Source organism: Helianthus annuus, chromosome 7 (genome assembly GCF_002127325.2).
Source record: "Helianthus annuus cultivar XRQ/B chromosome 7, HanXRQr2.0-SUNRISE, whole genome shotgun sequence".
NCBI classification, from domain to species: Eukaryota; Viridiplantae; Streptophyta; class Magnoliopsida; order Asterales; family Asteraceae; genus Helianthus; species Helianthus annuus.
In genome coordinates this window covers 112,485,106-112,510,773 of record NC_035439.2, presented here as the reverse complement: position 1 = coordinate 112,510,773, position 25,668 = coordinate 112,485,106, and the positions used below count along the sequence as shown (strand labels likewise).

Below are 25,668 nucleotides of genomic sequence, written 5' to 3'. Positions count from 1 at the left end.
GGGACATCCGACTATCATTCTAGAGGCTGTTGCGTCACAGGATCTCTGGATATGGCATGCTTTTTTTGGTCTACCTGGTTCGCTCAATGACCTCAACATCATATACCAGTCACAGATTTTTGATGATGTAGTGGCGGGTACAGGTCCAGACACAAGCTTTACGGTTTCAGGGGTGGAGTACAGGCGAGGTTACTACCTAGCCGATGGGATATACCCAACGTACTCGACAATCGTTAAAACTATCCCGCACCCGACCGACGACAAAAGGAAAAAGTTTGCAAAGTTTCAAGAGGGCGCAAGAAAAGATATTGAACGGGCTTTTGGTGTTCTACAAAAAAAATGGCACATCATTTCTATTCCAGCACGTTCACAAACACCAAGGAGGTTACGACACATTATGTACGCTTGTATCATCCTTCATAACATGATCATTGAAGACGAAGGGAGAGCGATATGCGATTACGACGAAAACGCGTCTACTGGAAATTCTGTTCCAGTTAGTGAGGAACAACAAGATTTTAACGCCTTCGCTCTACGTAACGAGTACACACATCACAACCTACAAGCGGACTTGGTGGAGTACATTTGGAACAACGCTCAAAACGAACCCGCCCACCACATGGAAGACGAAGACTAGTAGCTTATTTTAATATGTTAGGATATTTTTAAGTTTTTTTTTTAACTTTAGGTTTTTAAGTTTATGTTTTTTTTAGTTTATTTTTTTTAAGTTTAATTTTTTTTTAAGTTTATGTAATGTTTTTTAATATTAATGAAAATATTTTGTTACTTTATTTGTTAAATGTTTAAAAAAAGTTGAAGATTAAAAAAAATTAAAAAAAATATAAAAGTGGTGGAGGATGATGACTAGGACCATCCTCCCATGTCCTCTAGTTTTGGAGGATGATCCATCCTTGGGAGGACTATGATGTATCGCCTACGTGGCGGATCATCCTCCAAGGATGGTCCATCACCATACCATGTAGTCTAATTAACTTTTAAAAAACATATATAAACAAATAATTAAGTGTTTTAATTTATAAACTAGTCCCTAAACAAAATTTTTTTTACAGAATAGTCCCTGAAGAGATGAAATGATAACAACGCCCTCATGTGCAAGGCACATGACCAGATTTAACCAAAAATTCTAACTAGGTTTGGCCTAAAGGACAAAACGTGCAAGATTTTGAAAGGTAAAGCACAGCGCCTGAAATTTGATGTAAATATAAAGAACAAAACTTGTAATTTACTCTATTTTTACTTTTTTTTTTGTTTCCTTTCCTTTTCTTTCCAGTAAACTCTAGAACACAGTGTTTGTTAATATAAATAGCAAAAAGTTAGATGTAAATAGAGTATCTGCTCTCAAACTCAAACCCTGTACCTCCTTCGTTGCCTTGGTTGCTTTATGCTCCTAAGATCCCCTGATGTGCCATTTCCTTCCGAACGCGGCGTAGGCACCCTCAGCCGAGGGTAGCGGGTCCCACTGGAGAATCTCCCTCTTTATCGGGTCAAACAAGGGCGTTCAAGAACTGAAAAAGTTTTTGTTCTGAACGGAGTTTGTTGTACGTGGCTATGTATGTCATCGGCACAAGTCAAAGGGTTTGGGTCTCTTCTCTCAATTGCTCCCCAAAAATCTTGCAGAGGAGAACCATTTTGTTTCATGCCGTTTGATTTAACATGAAGATCGAAGGTTTGCAATTTGTCATTCCCGCTATACTGTAGGTGATAACTAACGCGTCCCACAATGTTTTGGCTGCCGGGAATTCAGTTAGAACATGACATGGTCGTCTTGTTCCCATTGTTCATATTGGTTGTCAGTCGGTTCTGGAGGCTTTGGATCTCCTGTCTCAAGTGGCTCAAGAGATGTTTCGATTTGCAACTCGAATCATTCCGGACCACAGGGCATAGATAGTTTTGGCTGTTTAATTTGAGGCTGATTTTCAAGGAGTCGGAAAGGCTCTGTTTTTGCGATTGATTTTGGTTGTTTATACTACTCTTGAGAAGATTTGTGATTTGTAATGCAACTATGCAAGATCATCATCGTTCTTGGCATCACCTGACATGGTTTGTTTTGTTTTGTTTTGTTTTGTTTTGTTTTGTTTTGTGAGATGGTGGCGAATTGGAAAGGTTTAAACAGGAAAGAAAACTATAGATGATGATGAGCAGGTTAATCCTTACTGCTCTGATACCATGATTTCAATGGAAATACAGAGGCTGAGTTTTACTTCTATTGCTTTTGAATTTTTATACAACGAGAAAGGAACAATAAATTCCTAAGAGTATCTTTCCAAAACATCTCTTTGGTCTTATTAATATGTCTAATAGAACAGTAGATCAATTAGTTGAAACCAACGACATACATATTGTCGCTCACAGTTTTGAGCGGACATGTTGTTTGCTTTGTGCCACTAAATCCTTTCTTAATATCTTTCCTGCAGCTGACTTTGGTATTATGTTTATGAAGGAAACTTTCTTCACCTTCTTGAATGGAGCCACCTGAAATTCAGTTACACCATTCATGTTGAGGAGGTCACATTATACATACGAATGGATCAATTTGGGTTATGTTTATCTCAAACTGGTAGATTAGCTAAAAAATGAAGTTGTTTGTTTACACAAACCTGACTGGCAACAAACTGAATGACTTGATCTTCACTGAGTTGAGATCCTTCTGCTCTCACCACATAAGCCATAGGTATCTCTCCCGCCTCTTCATCTTCAAGTCTACGATATTTACATTATTTTTATAAGATCGTTTGAAAATTTACGCATGCATTTTCACACACAGAGAAGAAACTCACGGTATGACGGCTGCATCAAGTATTTGGGGATGCCCCAATAGTATGGCTTCTAGTTCCGCTGGAGCTACCTGCATTTATACTTCATGTCAATACATACATCGCGCGCAAGCATTTGTATATACACATATATAGAGGACCTTCAACACACAACCAATTTTAAGTAGAGAACCTTGAGCCCCTATATACATAGGATTAGGGTAAAATGAAAACTCCTACTAGTTTTGAGATTTAGAGAACTCGGCTTCCCGAAAGGTTGTTCAAAATTTTTTTTTTACCAAAATTTCTAAAAAAGACGGTTGATTTTTTTTACAGCCGTCTTTGTGACATTTTAATCTAGGTGTGTGCAAAAACTGGGGGTAAAACTCGCACGGGAAGTCGAAGTTCTCTGAGTTCTCACAACTCGTAGGAGTTTTCTCTTGATCCGTTTAAGCCGCTATACCTGATACCCGTTATGTTTTATGAGCTCCTTTATTCTATCAACAATATATAAACACCCATCATCATCAAAGTAACAAAGATCTCCGGTCTTCAACCATCCATCCGAATCAATGGTTGCAGCCGTTGCAGCCTCATTTCCCAAATAACCTTTCATCACAGTAGGCGACTTAAGCCATAACTCCCCTTCTCCATAAGGCGGCATAGCAGCACCCGTCTCATAATCAACCACCTTAGCACAAAACGTCGGTAGCAGCTTCCCCGAACCAGCATGATGAGCCTTCGCTTCTTCATGAGTAAGAAACAACGTTGCAGCCCCACAGCTCTCGGTTAGCCCATACCCGGGCCTTAAGTGAACCCATGGAAACTTGGCTCGGAACCTATCCACCAGTTCCTTACTCAAGGGTGCAGCTCCGGATCCCACACGTCGCAAAGACGATAAGTCATACCCGCCTTTGTTATGTTTAACCAAGCTTAGTATAATCGGTGGAACCGCGGGAATGTTGTTGACTTTATGAGTGTGTATAGCTTCTAACATGCCTTTAAAGTCATACCTTTGCATCAAAACTGTTGTTGCACCAAAAGTGAGTAGCCCCAAAGTGAAAAATGCTAGACCATATATATGAAACATGGGTAGAAAACATAAAAAAACATCTTGGTCTGCTGACATTTTATAAGTTGACCATTTTAGGAGTGTCATACAAGAAATAAAATTAGAATGTGTTAGTAATACTCCTTTGCTCACTCCGGTTGTCCCCGATGAGTATAGTATCGCCGCAATGTCCGACTGAGTCGACCGGGTTTCGGGCAACTCCATCTGTTCGCAGCAGTCGATTAGTTCTTGTACCGATAGTTCGTCACCATTTTCCGGACGGTAAGTAAGCAGGGTTGGGACATTAGTGGACACCAACTTATGTGCCTCACTAGGAGCCACAATGGCTAGTTTCGCACCTGAGTCAAGCACTTGTTTGGTTATTTCCGACTTGGTGTTAAGCGGGTTAGCCGTGGTCAACACTCCACCGACTAAAAACACGGCTAGACATATAGTCGGGTAAAGAATCGAATTCGGTGACAAGACAAAAACGACATCACCTTTACGGACACCAAGTCCATGGTACAACCCAGTAGCCAACGAGTAGATTGACCGTTGGAGTTGACTGTACGTGACTTGGTGTCCCGTAGCAGTGTCTATAAAAGCTACTTTCGACACCGCTTGGTCCAGTTTTGGAAACTGTGACATGACAAAAGTAGCGGTGTCGAGGTTAGCTTTAGTGGGAATCTTGTTACCATCCCCGAGTTGGACGAGCGAGTGGTAGATTCCCGTTTGGGAATCAAACCCGCCCCTCGTTCTCTGACTCGGGGATTGGCCAATGGGTATGTCTTCAAAAGTGTCCATGGATGTGGAAAAACTTGTGTGTAGTTTATGCAACTTATAGTGGTTTATTGTACGAGGAAAATGTTGTTGTAGTCCTATGTAGATGTGTCTTTTATGTGCATTGTTATCACCGTAGGTTTGGAATATTGTTATTGTACATTGTTGTCAGCCGGCTAATTTCGACAAAGTGTGACTAGGTCGAGGGTAGATTCCATTAGATTCCATTGAATGTCCGATGTTCTTGATTAATTATATATAGTGTTACACCGTTTTGTTCATGTCCTTTTCTTTAAAATTGCTTAAGCTATGATAATAAGAATAAGAAAAAATTACACTGTTCGTGTCCTTTTCTTTAAAATTGCTTAAACTATGATAATAAGTCCATTTTCTAAAATTATTTTGTGTTTTAATGTATTTTTAAGGTTATTGTATATTTCAAATATCGTTATCAATGCAGAAGAAAACCCAATAAATCTACGAAAAATTGTCCTTGTGACAATTGAACCCAGGGCCCTACTACGCTGTAATGCCATGTGCAATCACATCATATATTTAGTTGGATAATTTGATCGGCCATGGATTTTTATATCCTTTCGTTATCGGTATGCTACTTAGTAATTAAAAACATTTAAAAAATTCTTCTATTTTGTTCGGTTCTTTTTTTCCTTATTTTAATATAAAGTTTATTGAAATACTTATTAGTATCTAACACAACTTGAAATCGGTTCTAGCGTAAGGAAACTGAACTGAAGAAAAACAAGGGATCTAGCCACAAAAGGATATGTCGAATGGCACCGAAGTGAGAGTTTTAAATAATCAAGGCTCTACTAAGCAGGGGTGGACCCAACCTTATGGAATGGGTCGTCTGAAACCCATAAAAATAAATAAATAGTTTCTAATAGAATTAAGGGAATATGTCACAAAATAGTAACCAAATTTTAAAAGTGTTCTAATTAGGTCACTCGTATCGTTTTTGTCCCATTATCTAAACATTCAAATCAAGTCATGTCCTTTTTTCTACGTGTCAAGAAAAAAATGAAGAATAATATGTTGGGGTCGGATTATTTTAATATATGACATTATATTATTAAAAATAAAAATACTTTAATTACATTAAAAATAAAAAAACAAGTTACAATCCATGTCATCACTCGAAGTTAGCATCAAATAAAAGGGAAAAAAGAAACAAAAATTCACATCACCATGGTTATTTATGAAATGGATGAAAAAACACTTAATTTTAATGAAAAATAAATGTTGAGTAACCTGATTAGAACACTTTTGAAACTTGAGTAACCTAATTGGAACACTTTTAAAACTTGGTTACTATTCTAAAAAGTTACCCCGAATTAATTAATGGTAATTGAACTACCATGGATCAACTCTGATACAAATCATGCGGGTGTGAGAATTCATAGATTGTTCATCAATTCAAAACCAATGTGTAAGATTAAATATATTATGTATTAATATTTAATCTATAGCCATTATAATCATTTACATTATATAGATCAAAATATATAACAACCTATTCAGTAATTAGTTGGTAACTGTTGATGGACCATATTACCCTTATTAACTAATTAGGTTTCCTCCCGGGTGCTTGTATAAGGAGACTTATGTGGAGGTTAAGGGGTTAGACAGTTACACAATTAGAGATACCCCATAAGCATAACATCATCACGTTCGACCTCCCTATCCTACGACCGATACCCTTTTCGGTTTAATCAGTCACCATCATCAGTCAGCACCCTAAGGAGGAACCAGATCACCTTGACAAAGATGTCGAACTCCATGTCGTCTTCTCTCACTGGATTCTCCACTGCACTGTCTGCGATGACAGGTATGTTTTCATGTTTTCCATTATGTTTAAAACAGAAGTGAACCAACACAATGTTGTTTCTCCCATCATTCCATTGAATAACTAACAAGTTAGTTGATCACTTAAAGGGAGGGGGGTCTCTACAAAGTAGAAAATTACATAAGTAGTAGTCCCCAGACTACAACCTTTATTTTATTAAAGTTGTCTAAAAGTATTTACATTGAGCAGAAATACGTGTAGTAATTAATTAATATAGCTTACCTTTTGGAATGTATTAAAGTTGATTAACAAATAATTAAGGGTTATTCGGTGTATGATTGTTCTATGATTCGGTTTTTGTCTAATTAGTTAATAAATTTGGTTTGTATTATGTTAAGCAATTAACATGTAATATGGTTCAATAGGGGTCCTTGTGCCTGCTGAGCAATTAACTCGTTGGAAAATCTAGCTTACCTCTTATAATTTGTTGTTTACAACAGTGGAGCAGGAGGATTGATGTGGTGGGTTGTTTCAAAGGTGGTAAGATAAATATAATCAAATCAATGGAATATGCATCAACTACTCCTTGATGAAAATTTCAATAAGTTGTAGATAAAGTGATAAACTATTAATTCGAATTCAAATTGTTCTATATACTGTGATAATAGTTAAATCAATTAACGAGTACACGCCTTAAAAGTTGCATAGTATTTTCAATGTTTGTGCAATTTTTTTAGCTATACATTAACGTCTATGGCATATGGAGTGTTTTGACTGGCTAAAAAATTAATTTCATATGTAGCGACACTCACGCATGAGCCCGTCACGCCCCTTTGGACTAAGGTGACAGAGGCCATTAAACTATAACAAATGTATAAGGACTTCTAGCTTAGTGTTTTTTGTAAAGTGGTGCTCCACTCCCTAAGTTTGAAAGTTCGAGATTCCTAATGAATATTGGTCTAATACTAAGGGGCTATTCCTAATGAATATCGATCCGCGCTAACGGGTGATTTGCTATTAAATGATTGGTTTTGTAATTATTTAGTTAATTAATCAGAATCAGATAATGTTTTGCAAAACCAAGATGGCTTAACTTGAATAAGCTTCTGATGTATCACTTCTGGCCAAAGCTGATTTGATACATCTACTTATCATCCAAGTATTACGAAAGCCAAGTTAAGTGTGCATCATAAACATGAATGTATTAAAATCTGGCCAAAGCTGATTTAATTCCTTCATAGATGGCATACTCAACAAGTGCATAACTAGAGTGATTGTCTCAATTTCTGGCCAAAGCTGATTTGTTACAACCACTTTGCACATATGCTTAAATGATTACACTTCTGGCCAAAGCTGTTTTGTCTTCGTTTAAGTAGAATTTTAACTAAGTCTATTATTTTGATGTTAGTAATAGACAATATCACAGCTTCATAATGTAAAATGGTCATTATTTATGCCTGCCTTAGTTTAACGTGCCCTTAGATCACATTAGGACTTCTTCCTTAGTATCATAATTTGCTCATCTTATTTCCACTATCAGCGCCCAATTGCGGGATTCCACCTTTGACTGGTGATAACTTTGCTGCATGGAAGGATGCTCTCATGCTTACACTCAGATTGCTGGATTTTGATTATGCTCTAAGAGAGAATAAGCCAGCGGACCTTACCACTCAAAGTACTGCTGCTGAGCAGTTAACTCATGTAAAGTGGACTAGGTGTAACCGCATGTCTCTCATGTTTATGAAGCAGTCCATAAGCAATGCAATCAGGGGAGCTATTCCTGATTCTGAAGATGCTAAATGTAACAACTCTCACCAAAACTATTAAATTATTATTTTATTTGTCTAATAGGAAACCCTAATTGAGAAACCCAAGTAAATCTGCATAAACCCTAAAATTTTCAGAACAATCGGAATCAGGATCACGGCCCCTAAAACTCAAGGGGGGTAAACCCTAGTTGATAATATCTAAACAGTTTTATGTGTGAAGTGAAATTGCATGCGAAACCAACTCAGCTGAGCTACCTAGACACGAAGCCAACCTATGGTAGACTAAGGTCTCTCGCGCCACGCGACGTGCACAAGGAGATCTTTCGCGTGGCGCGAGGGGGCGAATTTCTGGGTATAAATAGAGGGCAGTGGGACTTGGTACTGTGCGTTTGTTCGACGTTCAATTTCAATTTGTACTCTGAGTCATAGTCGAAACAGTCTTAAAACACACACAATTCACGAAGTGCTGCCGCAAAACAGGGTAATAACTCGATTGCTGCTACGATTCAACGTCCGATCGATTGAAACTATCCAATGAATGTTTAAGTGCTGCTCAAATTGGGTTTATACTTTGTCATTCGTCGTGATTCCGACAGGATGTTTGAGTGCTGCCCGGACTCGGGCTATACTCTGTCATTCGTTGTGAATCCGCTGAATGTTTAAGTATCGCACTTTGTCAATCGTTGTGAGGGTTTAATCTCGTGAATTGTCGTAAATGTTGTATTAGTTACTACCCCAGTTTGTGTGCATTGTTAGTTAAATTAGGTTAAACAAGGCTAATCAGTAGGCTTATACACTGCTCGTTAAATCTGCAATGTGAGTCATTCTCTTTTTATCAACTGTTTTACGAAACTCTAAATTCTTTTCAGAGTTATAATTACAGGGATTAAGTTTATGTAGTCTTCAATTACTGCGTTACCATTGGACAACGAGTTAGCCAATGGGTGATCTGACCATAGTCACAGACACCATTTGAACAACGAGATAGCCAATGGGTAGTCGAGTGACAAATACCGATTTGGGGTAATTGGTTGATAGAAACATTGTAATCTTCCTTAATACTGTGAATTATAATAACGTGTCTTTTTATTAAAATGAATGATTCACTCAGTATTTCCCCGCTGACAAAATATTTTTACAACATGTTTCATGTGACCTACTTTGAACCAAGTACAAGTGCTCAGGAGCACTCTCAAACTTAAAGTAGTGGCTCAAATAAATAAACATGTTTTGTAAACTAAAGGAATTATGAAATTCCTCCACTGTATATTACGGGGTTTATCCCGAAGTATAAGTAAATAAACTCGGACATTTTCAAGTTTAAAACGATCCTGTTAAGACTTCCGCTGTAAATTTAAATACCACGGGTTTTCTGTCTCGTGGCTCCTGAACCGGGTCAAACCGGGCACGGGGGTCGTGACAGAAAAAGGTGGTATCAGAGCCACTGATTTAAGCTAATTAAGTATTTAGAAATACTTAATATATCTAATTGCCCTTTCTGTGATTTCGTGAAACTTTAGTTTACAAAATTTTAACTTAGAATTGTGTGCGTCTTCGTGTGTGCTAACAGCATGAATGAACTATCCGAAGCCCTACAGAATATTTCAATCCATAGTACAGATATGGATATCACCAGTGTCACTACTGGGTACCAGGCAGATGTAGAGGAGCCTATGGTATTTAAAGCCCAACCCCAGGAAAAACCTAAAGTAGTGAAAAAGAGACATATGTGGGCAGGTTGGAGGCGTGTACGTAGGAATAAGCCAACAACACAGAAAACCATGAAAAAGGAAGACCCAAAAGACAAAGGGAAAGGCATAGAAACTGGGGAGAGTTCCAGGCAAAACCAGGAACCACTGTCTTGGGAAGAAGAGTTGGACCGTAAATCAACTTTAGGTGACATTTTCGGACCTGCTGATGAAACTCTCTTTAACTACCCAGCAGAAGCCCTACTGCCTGTTAATTTAGAACCTGCCATTCCAGACCCTATAGTTCACCCTAGACCTTTACCAGGAACACTAGAAGAATGGTGGACTGCCGACTGGCAATTTCAGAACATTATGAATAGACCTAATACTTTTCTCCCTCAATTCGACCCGGAACCTGCACCTAACCCACCAATGAGTAACGAAAACTTAGCTGAACTCCGCCGTTATGGTGAGGAGCTGGTGGATGCCGGAAATAGGATTCGGGAGGTAGGAGAGCAGATCTCCTGGAAATACGACGAGAGGGAACGTCGTTTCTGAAAAACCAGTTAACAGGGATTGCATGGGGTGGTGTGGTTGTAGTGTATAATAATAATAATAATCATAGTAAAATATTAATCTTGTAAAATAGTCTAAAAATGACGCATACTATTAAAAATATATAAAAATCGAATAGTCGCAAAGTCGACAGTTTTGGCTGTACATGTTTTTGTGATTATTTGTTTCTCAATTTGTCTTTTCATGTTAATTGATTACTTGTTAATGTACAGAATGGGTAAGCAAAAGCTTTCGGATATTTACCATCAACTAGATAGTGCCCAAAAGACTAAGAGAACCTCGTCCCAATCAAATTCCTCAAGATATTCAGTGAATACCAATGAAGGAATATTTATTCGTAAAACATCCTATGAAAACCCACTCTCTCCTGAGAAGAGAGATTGGATTATTAGAAAAGCCAGGAGAAAGTGGGAACGTCCAATTCAAAAGAAGTGGTAATTAATAAGGAAATAGGTAAAAACCCGCCATGGGAAGACGAATTAAATGAAAAATGGTCAGACCTTTTCATGTTAGCCACTAATGCAGTGAATCTTGATCCATAATTAAGATAAGTAGCCCAACCGAGACCAACCATGGTAAATAAATAAGAAAAAGGGAATAAAATAAATGCAGGACGTAATTGTCATAGTAGTACGTTTTTGAAATTCCAATGTAATAGGTCTATAAGGTTATGTGGTTGTTATTTTAAATAAAGTTTGATTGTACAATGTACTAAATATTTGTACTAAATAGTAGTTCGTGATTGATATACACCCAGATGGAAAACGCTGTTAATGAACCGGTTAATGAAGCTAACCAATCGGAACACAATAATGAAGATCACTTCTTAAATCGGCAAGACATAGAAAACATCGTTGCTCAGGGAATAGTTAATGCTATTCCAGCTATCGTCGCTGCAGTAAAAAGTCCTGTTGAGCCTTCGCAAGCTCACCCTAGTAAGCGCACGCACGACGATACTGCTAGTAATAGTATCAATGGAGGTGGTAATAATAATAATAACGGAATTCAAGCCCCGATATACAAAAGAATGAAAGCTGCAACACCTGGTTGCACTTACAAGGAATTTCTTGTCTGTAAACCTGTGGAATTAGCAGGCAATGAAGGGGCGACTGTGGCACTACGATGGTTAGAGAAAACCGAAGCAGTGATCAAAATAAGTAAATGTGCTTAGGAAGATAAGGTCATGTACGCTTCGCACCTTCTCAAGGAGGAAGCTTTAGAATGGTGGAACACAGTATTACAAGCTAAAGGAGGTGACGTGGTTTATGCCATGAGTTGGGAAGAATTTAAGCAATTAATAGAAAGAAAATTCTGTCCCGAATATGAAAAAGAACAAATGGCAAACAAATTTCTGAGCCATCGAATGGTGGATGTGGACTGTCGAGGGTATACTTCCAAATTTCTTGAGTATGCCAGGATTGTACCTACTCTGGCCTCGCCAGAACCGGTACTTATCTCTCGCTATATTTGGGGTTTGATTAGCGAGATTCGTGACATTGTTAAAGCTGCTAGGCCTCACACGATTGACGATGCGATAGAATTAGCCAACACCTTAACTGACGGTTTGGTACGCACTCGAGAAGAAAACAGAAAGAAGGATTTGGCTCAGAAAATTACCCAAGGATTTCGTGTGTGTAATAATAGTAATTTCAAGAAAAGGGGAACGGGGCAATTTTCTGTCCCACCACTTTGCAAACACTGCAAAAGGAAGCATTTTGGAAGATGTAAGGAAACCTGTAACTTTTGCAAAGATGTAGGACATCGTGAAGAGAATTGCAGAAAGAAAACAACAGTCTGTTTCAACTGCGGAGAAACTGGGCATATTAGGTCAGAATGCCCAAAATTGGTCAAACCAGCAGACAACGAGGCTAAAACTGCCGAAGGAACTACCAGGAAGAACGCAAGAGCCTTTCAATTGACTACTCAGGAAGCCGAACTAATTCCTGACGTCATAGCTGGTACGTTCTTAGTTCACAACGTTTATGCAAAAGTATTATTTGACTCTGGTGCAAACCAAAGTTTTATAAATACTTCGTTCTGCCAAGCTCTTAATTTACCTTTAACCAACCTTAGGCAAATTTTCACAGTCGAAACGGCAGATGGAAATTCTGTTAAAATAGATAAGGTCTTGCAACAAGGAAAGATAGAACTCCTAGGCCATAAATTTTCTGTAAACCTATTACCTATGAATCTAGCCGGATTCGATGTCGTGTTAGGAATGGATTGGCTAGTAGCCAACCATGCTCGAATTCTTTGTGATAAAAATTCCATAGAAATCCATACACCCACAAGAGAATTAATAATAATTACTGGAGATAAGCCACAAAAGCCACTGAAATTTATTTCAGTAATGAAGTTGGCCAGTTATTCAAGAAAACAAGGAATAGCATGTCACACCCCAACCAATGGTGGAAACATCGGGATGAGACGAAGTGTGAAGATTGCTAGAGACATCATAATGCTATTTGTGACAATATTTAATAAACCGATTTCATTTCATAGATAAATTGTCAAACATACAAGGAAATTCAGATAACAACATGTTCAAAGGAAATATGTAACAACATAATCAAAATTGATACAACACATTAAACCTAAACGTCTATATGTGTATCTAGGCATCAACGCTACTTCTTTTCATAGCATAGTCATCATCAACCTGTAACATATTTAAAATATAATTCAATGCAAAAGCAAAGGCGAGTATACAAGTTTAAGCATAAGTATAAGTGTAAAAGTTTAAAACGAATCCACATGGCAACTTAGTCTATACGAGATCAACCTAGCGTGGCATGCAATATTTCTAGCCAACCTCTGTTTACGCAGGAAAGTTTAATTAATTCAACATGACCCAAGTTTATGGGGGGCGGTGCGTTACTCCTATAGCGTTATACATGTCAAATGGAGGCTCGTGAAAGCTAATGACTAAAACATATCACATAAGTATGGTCCACGTAAGCATCAAGTATCATAACATAGTATTCATGTATAAGGATTGTTTTGTGCATTGCATAAAGAATAATTTTAAGTGTGTTTAAATAAGGTAACATGTTGCACCCCAAAAAGTGGTAAACATAAAAAGGGGGTTGCGAGTATACTCACATAATTGCTAAGTCTTCCGATTATCCAAGTGTTGACGAGTGTACGAGTTTAAGAGGATGGAACACCACGGTCACCCTATATGGGCAAACGATGGTGCATGAGTAAACGGGAGTCCAAGAGAACGAACGAGAGTGATTATCCTAGATGTTTAGAATAACATGTAACGAACTCATAAATATAAGTTAAATGATATTCCTAATGTTTAATGGTTCACAATTTAATTATTTATGTATTATAACATATCCCACTATTAATATTTAGTGTTATAAAAGACTCAAAAAAATAATATGCTAATTGTTGTTGTTATTAAAGAAATTAAGAAAAATGAATTAGGAAAATAAAAAGAAAGCTGTTTAGTATTGGTTTTAAGAAAAAAAAAAAAGAAATAATGTTCGCACATGTATGGCCGGGTTTCGAACCCGTGACCCTGGCTTGTTTGAGTTATAAGTGAATTTTTTTTTATTAAACTTGAACAATAACTCATCGTCATCCTCTTCCTAGTAAACCCCTTCAAACAGTTTCTTTTTCTTCTTTTTTTTTTTGTGTACTCCTTCATAAATATAAACCCAACAACATATGGTTATTTTCTAACTCCATGTTGGACGTATATACAAAAATATAAAATACCAATTACAAAAGCATAAGATTATGTTAAATATTATATCATCTTCCTTATTATAAAAAAAACATATATATATAAATTGTGATGTAAAAGCATGTGTTAGAAATAACCCGTTCATGTGGCCTAACGGATCATTTGAGTAACGTTGCCAATATGACACAATTACAAGTTCCTTACATTTACTTGATGGAAGTAACTGTTATAAGTTAACGGGACTTTACGATTTCCCTTTAGATGCCTTTAATAGAGAGAATACCAAGAGTTTATAACCAACCATGATTTATGATCATAATTATAGATCATTAGTGATAGTAGTCATGGTTTATAAATAGTTATATAAAGAACTCTTTTAAGAACACCAATACGAAAAAAAATACTAAAATTCTCTCTAAGGTGATCCATCAACCCAAGGCATCATAACGGGCATCATGGCTTCATCATCATCGTCTGCGAAGATAATCATTCCCACAAGTAAGTGCCTATAATTTCATGTTCATAATTATGTAAGGCTTGAATAAACATGATTAGGATTCTATGTTTTAACCCATGTTTAAAGATATAATCAACATGTGGTATCAGAGCAATGTTGATTATATCAATTCAATCCTGAAAATCTATTTGTTTCCTTCATAATCCATCATTTGCATAAAGTTTCTTTTCAATAAATATATTTTCATATGGAAAAATTTGTGGAATATTGATTTTAAGAAAGAAACCTACAAACTAATTCATTAGTCTATTGAATCATGTGAACTTTTCATATACATTGAAACTTGCACATGACTCATGAAAGTCTTTAAGTTTTCTATTGGATATTTACTCTAAATCTATTAAATATATATATTTTATTCCATATGAACTTTATGAATAAAAGAGACATGATGTTGTGTATGATGGATAATGGAAATTATGATGATATGTGTTAACGATTTACTTCTGATGTCGACACGTTTATATATGCCAAATGAAGTGAATCAATTTTTATTGAGATATTTTATTTTACAATCGATTTAATTTTATTATTATTATTTTTTTGCATATCGTTTACATGCCAATCGGTTTTCATGAATCTTAAACAGGCATAATTTGCAAATCACTAAATTAGCAGTATTTTTTATAAATCTATTGATGATCGATTAAATCAATTAATTCTAAATGTTGGTGACTTATTTCAATCACACACCAACAAACCTATTAATGGTGATTTAATTTGGTATAGATGAAAAGTATTGAAATCGACTAATTAGTTAATTATTTTGGCAAAATTATCTTGCAAATTATGAAATCATTTTGCAAAGATGTCAAAATCGGTTTGCAAGCCTTAGTTGTTTATTTATTTATTTTTGCTCTCATATGGGAGTAACTTGTGAATGGCCCAACTTAAGTATGCAAGTTAAATGGCGAACTTCAATGATCGATGATTGAACCAACGGGATATCATTTGATTTAACATTGAAGCTTAAGTTAAGCCATCTTATGTAATTATCTGTATTTGCCTAATTTACATAAATATTTCATTTCTGGCCCAAAGGTGTTATGTTATATTTATGTGCTTTACTTTATTATTTATGTGTGTTCATAATACATGAATTTTGGTCAAAGCCAAAGCGAAGCCAGAGTTCATGTAGAACCTTGAGATAGTCTGTATTTATGTGTGTTCATAATATGTGGATTTTGGTAAAAACCAAAGCGAAGCCAGAGTTCATGTAGAACACTAAAGACGGTCTATTATTTATATCGTTCATAATGCGTGAATTTTGGTCAAAGCCAAAGCGCAGCCAAAATTCAGGCAGAACATTAACTTGGTTTTATTTATTTATGTTCATAATACATGAAATTTGGTCAAAGCCAAAGCGAAGCCAAAGTTCATGTAGAACAATAAGTCAGTCTATTATGTATGTTCATAATGCATAAATTTTGGTCAAAGCCAAAGCGAAGCCAAATTTATTTAGAACATTAAGACAATCTGTGATTTATGTACGTTCATAATGTCTGAATTTTGGTCAAAGCCAAAGCGAAGCCAAAATTCAGGTAGAACCTTAAATTAGTCTGTTATTTTGGTGTTATAGTAGACTATATCTTCAATATAATAATTTGTGTCTGCCTTACTTGATTACTCCATAACGTAAATCATTCCAAGCTTCTTCTTAGGTTTGTATCTCATCTATTTTATCCACTCTAATTTCAAAACCTAAAATGCTTTGCTTACTAAAGAGTTTCTACAAAATTTGCTCTTGTTGGATTGTTGATTATTTCTTAAGATATGATAATCCTACTACTCTTTTCTGATAAAAGTATTACAGAAGAAAATTAGAGCATGACTAGTGGGATAAGTCAACCATTATATCTCTTATGATAATCAAGAACTCATTTCATTATTGCTATCATGGGAGCTATTCCAGATTCTAAATTTCCCAAGACTAATTCGTTTTCTTTGGAAGAATCAAAATAACTCCTAAAACGCATGCATTACTCTAGTTTCTTACTATAAAGTTAGTGGTATATGTGAATACATCATGATGTACATTACCATGATCCATTAGTTAAAGGTTTACACATGGAAATCAGTACACTTTTCCGATGCATTACATATAACTTTTTCACTAATACCATAAGTTGCCTTAAGAATCAACTATACCACTCAAGAGTACCAAAGGAAAATGAGTGTGTTGATTAGCAACATATGTACAGGAAAAGGAATGCATGAAACTGGAAAATTAGATGTTGTTCATCTCACCGCCACTAAACCTAAAAGGATGATACTTTTAAGATTCAGAGATAGTGTACAAGTACTACTTCCAGCTATAAGTTTCTTTAAAGGAAAGTCTCAATGCAAATTTTTGCCATTAACTAGGCATGAGCATCGAGACTATCCATAATTCAATGGGACAACTGGCTAAGATAAGTAGTTAGATATTTATGATATTTGAGTCTGCTAATGGTAATATTCCAATCAACACATGATGCGTTGACTCTAGTTCTATGTGTTTGCTTACTAGAAATCAACAAATACTTATGATGAGAGTTAGTGGCAAAATTTTATGTTAAGACTATAAGAACCATAATAAACTGTTTTATAATTGGGCTTTATGATACCTTATATATTCTGTAGATTGTTCAGAATTTAGTATCAATATAAAAGCTACATTATGACAGTTGTGAAGTTTGCATGGTTAAAACAAAGTCACTCTTACCATAAACTCTCATATTATTTGTCATTTCAATCTGGATAGAAACCTTATAAGATAGAACTAGATGATGCTACACTTTTTCACAACCTTTTGTTATCATGAAAATGAAAATTTAACAAAAGAAAAATGAGATCTACAAACTTCATCCATTAAGACCAAATTGCATGCGAAATTTGGACCAGGTTAATGAAGGATGAAATATTACCAAATCTCCTTTTTAGTGACTTATGAGCATGTGTTAAAAGCCTTAATATTTAAATGGCTAAGGGAATAAATCAAGTTCCATCAGAAATTATATTTCATTGGAACTTATCCCAAAATGGAATATTCAGACATAAGTCATTTATCATTTTAAATAATATTTACTTGTATCTAATATGTCTCATATGGATTAATTTATTAAATAAATTAATTCATATATACTATGATTCCTTCTAAATATGTCCCTCAAAATTTTTTTATAACATCTGGACATTAAGGAAATCAAGTCTAACATATATGACATGTTCCCACACCACGTACATCATTGTAACTTATCTTGTAGCATTCCTAGAGATCTAAAAGGTTAGTGGGAGCATTAAATGTCTTAATCTTAATTTGCGAGAGTTGCAAGAGGTAGGGGAGTGAAAACTTGTTGTTACCTCAATTTGTACCTCCTGTATAAGACACTGCTCCTTCACAACTTTTCTCTTTAAGAATATACTGCTACTTTAACAAAAGTTTCATTGTTGCGTAGACGTGGGCACACTCAGATTTCTTGCCAAACTTGTAATCCTTAAACAGAGAAACTACAAGAAGTAAATTCATTAATTTGTTTCTCTATTAGAATTTATTGGTCTTTTAATGTTGACCATAAGCATGCTAAATTGTTAAAGACTTCTAAGTCAGTGGGAGCAGTAAAAGTCCTTACCAGGACTTGCCAGAAGTGCAAGAGGCGGGGAAAGAGACCAATTAAATTTTACTCCGATTACACCTCTTGCACACCATACTGCACCACCAACTCTTACACACTTAGAATCTTGAAAGTGATAGCAACTTAATCAAGAGTTAATCCATAAAACTAAAACTCATAATACAACCCAATAATTAACTACGGAGGTCATCTAGGTTTAACTTTGATGATTATGTATCATCCTTAACTTAAGTTGAAATGGATATTGGAAAGTTTACTGGTCCTACTTCCTCTAATTAAGCCATTAGCATCAATCAATTTTCTAAATGGAATAAGAATTGTTATTAGCAAATTTGATTTTAACGTTTGAGATTTGGTTGAATTACCTAAGGGTGTTCATCACTAAACAAAATCTGAATGCAAACGTTAAGACGCTAAAAGTATGATTGATTGTTAAAGGTTATGCTTAGAAGAGAATTATTTATCAAAGGATCATCTTACCTTTCTTACAAAATGTTTCTTTGAGGATCATTGTTGTTCTAGTGGCTTATAATCATTTAGAGCTACATTATATGAACATTAAAACAACTTTCCTTAAACAAAGACTTACATGTTCATAAAACAACCTGAAAGTTCTAAACTGAAGGTCAAGAACACTTCCTTTGTAAGTCAATTAATTGCATGTATGGGTTTTAAGGCAAACATCAAAATGTGATGAAATTTAATGCATTTTTTCATCAAGAATTAAGTGGATTTATGTACTTACCTCAAGATGAGTGGGAGCAACTAATGTAAACTTGTCCTTATATAGATAGCACTTTTTGGATAAGTATATGTTACACAAGTCAAATAATTTCTTACACATATTTTGATATAATGAATCTCGGAACTGAGATAGACTCAACATGACATTAGGTTCGTCCCATAAGCTTTACTCTAAAGCGGGCTCTTACATGTGTAACAAACAATATAGCTCTCCTTTAGAGGCTAAAATGATAAATGAGATTACTTCCTTATGCTTCATTAATTAGAAGCCTTACGAAGGTTCAAGTCTATACTCGTTTAGATATTGCTCACATTGATGAACATTAGACCACTCTAGATTATTGTGAAGCATCTTACAATATCTTTAAGAAATGAGAAAGACTATAAGAAGAGGTTGATTATTCTTACCTTGATTTTGTAATATTCAAAAGAAACTAAAAGTCAATTTGGGGTAATCCTTATGTCTGCGGACAAATCTATCTCATGGAGGAGTCATAAGAAACTGTTAACAACAACCTAAATTATAGTGACATAATATGTTGTTAATTAACAACGCAATTGTCACTAAATGTTGTTAAAATTTTATCAGTGGGCTCATAAACTTATTAACTCCATATAAATACTATATTGAAGACTTACTGTGAAAAATCAGCTACCTTATTTCCTTGAACAGTAACAGTTCGAGAGGTGCTGCATTAAACTTTGATACAAAATTGTTGTTCGTTTATGAACAAGAAGAGGAAACTAAATATTTGTATCGAATGCATTTACATTCATGATATGTTTGCGGATCCGATAACTAAGGTCTACACCCAAAGTCTTTTTTAAGAGCTCATAATAAAGACGGGTTTTACTAAAGGCCTTACATAATAGCATATCATACATATGAATGATTAGTTATTTTTCCTCAATTATACAATTTGTTTGTCTATAAATACGTATGTGCACCTAATAACGTATAGACAATAATTATATAAATTAATTTCAAAGGGCTTACCTCAGTCATTTTGGTCTTAAATTTACGTATGTTTTGATTTGGGGTTGTAACATGATTAATGGGGGTCTTGAGTTGAAAATAACTCAATGACTGTATTTTTCTGTTACAGTTTCAATTTGAAACATTAATTAATGTTATAACTTAGCCAAACTTACTTATGTTTATCACAAATGATCACTCGGCCAAGTGGGAGAATGTTAGAAATAACCCGTTCATGTGGCCTAACGGATCATTTGAGTAACGTTGCCAATATGACACAATTACAAGTTCCTTACATTTACTTGATGGAAGTAACTGTTATAAGTTAACGGGACTTTACGATTTCCCTTTAGATGCCTTTAATAGAGAGAATACCAAGAGTTTATAACCAACCATGATTTATGATCATAATTATAGATCATTAGTGATAGTAGTCATGGTTTATAAATAGTTATATAAAGAACTCTTTTAAGAACACCAATACGAAAAAAAATACTAAAATTCTCTCTAAGGTGATCCATCAACCCAAGGCATCATAACGGGCATCATGGCTTCATCATCATCGTCTGCGAAGATAATCATTCCCACAAGTAAGTGCCTATAATTTCATGTTCATAATTATGTAAGGCTTGAATAAACATGATTAGGATTCTATGTTTTAACCCATGTTTAAAGATATAATCAACAGCATGTAGATTTAATTGGTTAACCGATGTACAGAGTTAGTAATTAAACAAAGAAATGTAGTAGAAAACAGGGTATACCGAACACGATGAAAACGTCCCTTTGTGAACTCCGACGTCGTCTTCGTATCCGACGAGCTTCGATCTCCGGCGAGGTGCAAGGAAGTCCGAAAAAGGTTGCGGTGAGAGTGGTTGTGGGATGTTGTTACTACAAAACCTCCGACGAACTTATTGTTAATGTTACAACGACGTCGGAAGGTTTTCCCGGTTTGAGCTTCGGCAATGATACGTGTTCTCCGACGAGTTTCGACGTCCGGCGAGACTAGGAGGTTTTTCCGATGGGCTCCGGTGACTGTGCAAGATACGCGACAAAGGTGAGGTTGGGTTTTATAAGTGTGAAGAAACATATGGTTTCATGCATATATTTAAGAAAATCGAAGAAGATGGCCAAATTTTCGTTTCAACAAAAGGAATTAAAGACTAGATATGTGGTTGGTTCTTGGAAAAATGAAATCTTCAATCACCTTGGAAAGGAGAAGAATCAGCCGTAATGGCGTTTGGGCGGCAAATGGTTAAAAGAAAGGGATTTACAGCCCTTGTAGTTTCATTTTAATAGCATTTTTATTTTTCTTTGTTTTATTTATCCAAGCTTCAAAAAAATGTCATAACTAGCTCCTTAATTCTCCTAACCGAAAATAACTTGCCTACTAACTTGATTAATCCAACTAAACTAACTTGGTTAAACTATGAAATTAATAGTTTAAATTATTAACCAAATTAATTAATTAAATTGATATTAGAAAAATTCCTTCATCGGTTATTTATTTCGCGAAAGAATTCCGAGGTTACAAGGCTGAGGATCCGGATTTCGAAACGGTTCGCATTTTGGGAAACCCATTTTGACGGATGTTACATAGCATATATGGTTTCGGTAGTTGTGCATACCAAAAGTAAGAAACTGGAAGACATACCAATAGTATCAGAATACCCAGATGTCTTTCCAGAGGACCTACCAGGATTACCACCCGATAGGGAGGTAGAATTTAGAATTCATCTAATTCCAGGAACTATACCGATAGCCAAGGCACCCTATCGGTTAGCACCTACTGAAATGTTAGAATTAAAGAAACAATTAGATGAATTACTAAGTAAAGGGTTTATACGACCAAGTTCCTCTCCATGGGGAGCTCCAGTGTTGTTTGTAAAGAAGAAAGACGGATCGATGAGAATGTGTATCGACTATAGGGAATTAAACAAAGTTACAATTAAGAATCGATACCCATTACCTAGGATTGATGATCTATTTGATCAGTTACAAGGAGCTAGATATTTTTCCAAGATAGATTTGCGCTCCGGATATCATCAATTGAAGGTACAAGAAGAAGAAGACATACCTAAAACTGCTTTCAGAACTAGGTATGGACATTACGAGTTTACAGTCATGCCCTTCGGATTAACAAATGCTCCAGCAGCATTTATGGACATGATGAATAGAATCTGTAAACCGTATCTGGATAAATTTGTAATCGTTTTCATCGACGATATACTTATTTACTCCAAAAGTCAGGAGGAACATTGCGAGCACCTGCATGCACTCTTAACTTTGTTAAGAAAGGAAAAGCTTTACGCCAAATTCTCAAAGTGTGAATTCTGGCTCCAAGAAGTACAATTCTTAGGACACATGGTGAATCACGAAGGTATTCACGTAGATCCCTCCAAGATAGAAGTGATCACCAAATGGAAGGCCCCACAATCGGCTACGGAAGTTAGAAGTTTCCTAGGATTAGCTGGATACTATAGACGCTTTATTAAGGATTTTTCTAAGATAGCAGTTCCATTAACTAAGCTAACTTGTAAAGCCGTAAAATTTGAATGGGGACCCAGACAAGAGGAAGCTTTTAGGATTTTAAAGCAAAAGTTAACAAATGCCCCAATCTTAGCATTACCAGAAGGAACAGAAGATTTTGAAGTGTATTGCGATGCTTCTATGTTAGGATTAGGATGTGTGTTAATGCAACGCAAAAAGATAATTGCGTATGCCTCAAGGCAATTGAAAAAGCATGAGGAAAACTACACGACTCATGACTTAGAATTAGGAGCGGTAATTTTTGCCCTTAAGATTTGGAGACATTATCTGTATGGAAGTAAGTTTACAGTTTATACAGATCATAAAAGCTTAAGGTATATATTTGGTCAAAAAGAATTAAACATGAGGCAAAGAAGTTGGATGGAGATTCTAAGCGACTACGACTGTGATATTCAATATCACGAAGGAAAGGCAAATGTAGTTGCAGATGCCTTAAGTCGTAAATACCACGAGAAACAAAAGCGAGTTCGTGCTCTCAGGTTAAATCTACAGTTAGATTTAATGGAACAATTAAAGAAGGTTCAAACCACAGCAATCAAAGATGATACTGAGGAAATGAAAGGACGAATAAAAGAATTGGAACAAGGAGCGGATGGAATTTGGAGATTCCATAAGAAAAGAATTTGGGTACCTAAACAGGGAGATTTAAGGAATAAAATTTTAGAGGAAGCCCATAAATCTAGGTATACTATGCACCCTGGAAATAATAAGATGTACCAAGATTTAAGAAATAATTTCTGGTGGATAGGTATGAAAAAGGACATAGCTAGTTATGTATCTAAGTGTCTTACTTGTTCACAAGTTAAGGCAGAACACCAGAAACCTTCCGGGATACTCCAGCAATTAGAAATGCATGTTTGGAAATGGGAACTAATAACTATGGATTTTGTTACCAAGTTGCCCAAAACCAGAAAAGGGAATGATGCGATTTGGGTAATTGTGGACCGATTAACCAAATCAGCTCATTTTCTACCCATGAAAGAAACTTTCACCATGGAAAGATTAGCAAAATTATATGTAGATGAAATAGTATCCCTACATGGAGCCCCACTCTCTATTATATCGGATAAGGATAGTCGTTTCACCTCACACTTCTGGACGAGTTTCCAAGAAGCCATGGGTACTCGATTAAATTTAAGTACTGCATATCATCCGCAAACGGACGGACAAAGTGAACGAACAATTCAAACCCTGGAAGACATGCTCAGAGCATGTGTAATAGATTTTGGTGGAAACTGGGATGATCATTTACCTTTAATTGAATTCTCCTATAACAATAGTTATCACTCAAGCATCGAAGCTGCCCCATTCGAAGCACTGTATGGACGCAAGTGTAGAACTCCAGTTTGTTGGGCAGAAATAGGAGAAAGTCAATTATCGGGACCTGAAATTGTACAAGAAACCACTGACAAGATAACTCAAATCAAAGAAAGATTGAAGACGGCTCGAGATCGCCAGAAAAGCTATGCAGACAATCACCGCAAACCACTAGAGTTTCAAGTCGGAGACAAAGTACTCTTAAAAGTCTCTCCTCGGAAAGGAGTAGTACGATTCGGTAAGAAAGGAAAACTGAGTCCAAGGTACGTAGGACCGTTTCCAGTAATCCAACGAATAGGACCAGTTGCTTACCGCCTACAACTACCAGAAGAATTAGCTGGGGTACATGATGTGTTTCATATATCCAATCTCAAGAAATGTCTATCAGACGAATCCCTGGTAGTACCTCTTCCAGATATAGAGGTAAATGAAAAGCTAAAATTTGTGGAAAAACCATTGCAGATAGAAGATAGAAAGATTAAGTTTCTCAAGCACAAACGACTAGTGTTAGTCAAAGTCAAGTGGGATTCAAAAAGAGGACCAGAATACACTTGGGAGCTGGAATCAGAAATGAAGCGGAAATATCCTCAATTATTCCAGTAAATCTCGAGGACGAGAATTTTCTTATGGTGGGGAGGATGTAACAACTCTCACCAAAACTATTAAATTATTATTTTATTTGTCTAATAGGAAACCCTAATTGAGAAACCCAAGTAAATCTGTATAAACCCTAAAATTTTCAGAACAATCGGAATCAGGATCAGGGCCCCTAAAACTCAAGGGGGGTAAACCCTAGTTGATAATATCTAAACAGTTTTACGTGTGAAGTGAAATTGCATGCGAAACCAACTCAGCTGAGCTACCTAGACACGAAGCCAACCTATGGTAGACTAGGGTCTCTCGCGCCACGCGACGCGCACAAAGAGATCTTTCGCGTGGCGCGAGGGGGGCGAATTTCTGGGTATAAATAGAGGGCAGTGGGACTTGGTACTGTGCGTTTGTTCGACGTTCAATTTCAATTTGTACTCTGAGTCATAGTCGAAACAGTCTTAAAACACACACAATTCACGAACTGCTGCCGCAAAACAGGGTAATAACTCGATTACTGCTACGATTCAATGTCCAATCGATTGAAACTATCCAACGAATGTTTAAGTGCTGCTCAAATTGGGTTTATACTTTTTCATTCGTCGTGATTCCGACAGGATGTTTGAGTGCTGCCCGGACTCGGGCTATACTCTGTCATTCGTTGTGAATCCGCTGGATGTTTAAGTATCGCACTTTGTCAATCATTGTGAGGGTTTAATCTCGTGAATTGTCGTAAATGTTGTATTAGTTACTAACCCAGTTTGTGTGCATTGTTATTTAAATTAGGTTAAACAAGGCTAATCCGTAGGCTTATACACTGCTCGTTAAATCTTCAATGTGAGTCATTCTCTTTTTATCAACTGTTTTACGAAACTCTAAATTCTTTTCAGAGTTATAATTACAGGGATTAAGTTTATGTAGTCTTCAATTACTGCCGGTATGTGGGGTTTTGTATACATTACTTATTTCCCGTCACCATTGGACAACGAGTTAGCCAATGGGTGATCTGACCATAGTCACAGACACCATTTGGACAACGAGATAGCCAATGGGTAGTCGAGTGACAAATACCGATTTGGGGTAATTGGTTGATAGAAACATTGTAATCTTCCTTAATACTGTGAATTATAATAACGTGTCTTTTTATTAAAATGAATGATTCACTCAGTATTTCCCCGCTGACAAAATATTTTTACAATATGTTTCAGGTGACCTACTTTGAA

General features: G+C 36.0%; 1 protein-coding gene and 1 long non-coding RNA gene across 2 annotated transcripts; one reads left to right on the top strand and one right to left on the bottom strand.

Annotated features, from left to right (window-relative positions):
- The first annotated feature begins 1,360 nt into the window (after positions 1-1,360).
- LOC118480391 lies at positions 1,361-2,961 on the top strand. The gene is made up of 3 exons (XR_004862383.1): positions 1,361-2,061; positions 2,462-2,692; positions 2,786-2,961. It is a non-coding gene; the product is annotated as an uncharacterized LOC118480391 (long non-coding RNA).
- On the bottom strand, positions 2,192-4,696 carry LOC110890194 (4-coumarate--CoA ligase-like 5). The gene is made up of 4 exons (XM_022137777.2): positions 3,238-4,696; positions 2,799-2,866; positions 2,619-2,721; positions 2,192-2,493 (listed from the first exon to the last, which is right to left on the bottom strand). The coding sequence occupies exons 1-4, from the start codon at positions 4,627-4,629 to the stop codon at positions 2,368-2,370; spliced, it is 1,689 nt and encodes a 562-aa protein (XP_021993469.1). The 5' UTR covers positions 4,630-4,696; the 3' UTR covers positions 2,192-2,367.
- Between the last annotated feature and the right edge of the window lie 20,972 nt (positions 4,697-25,668).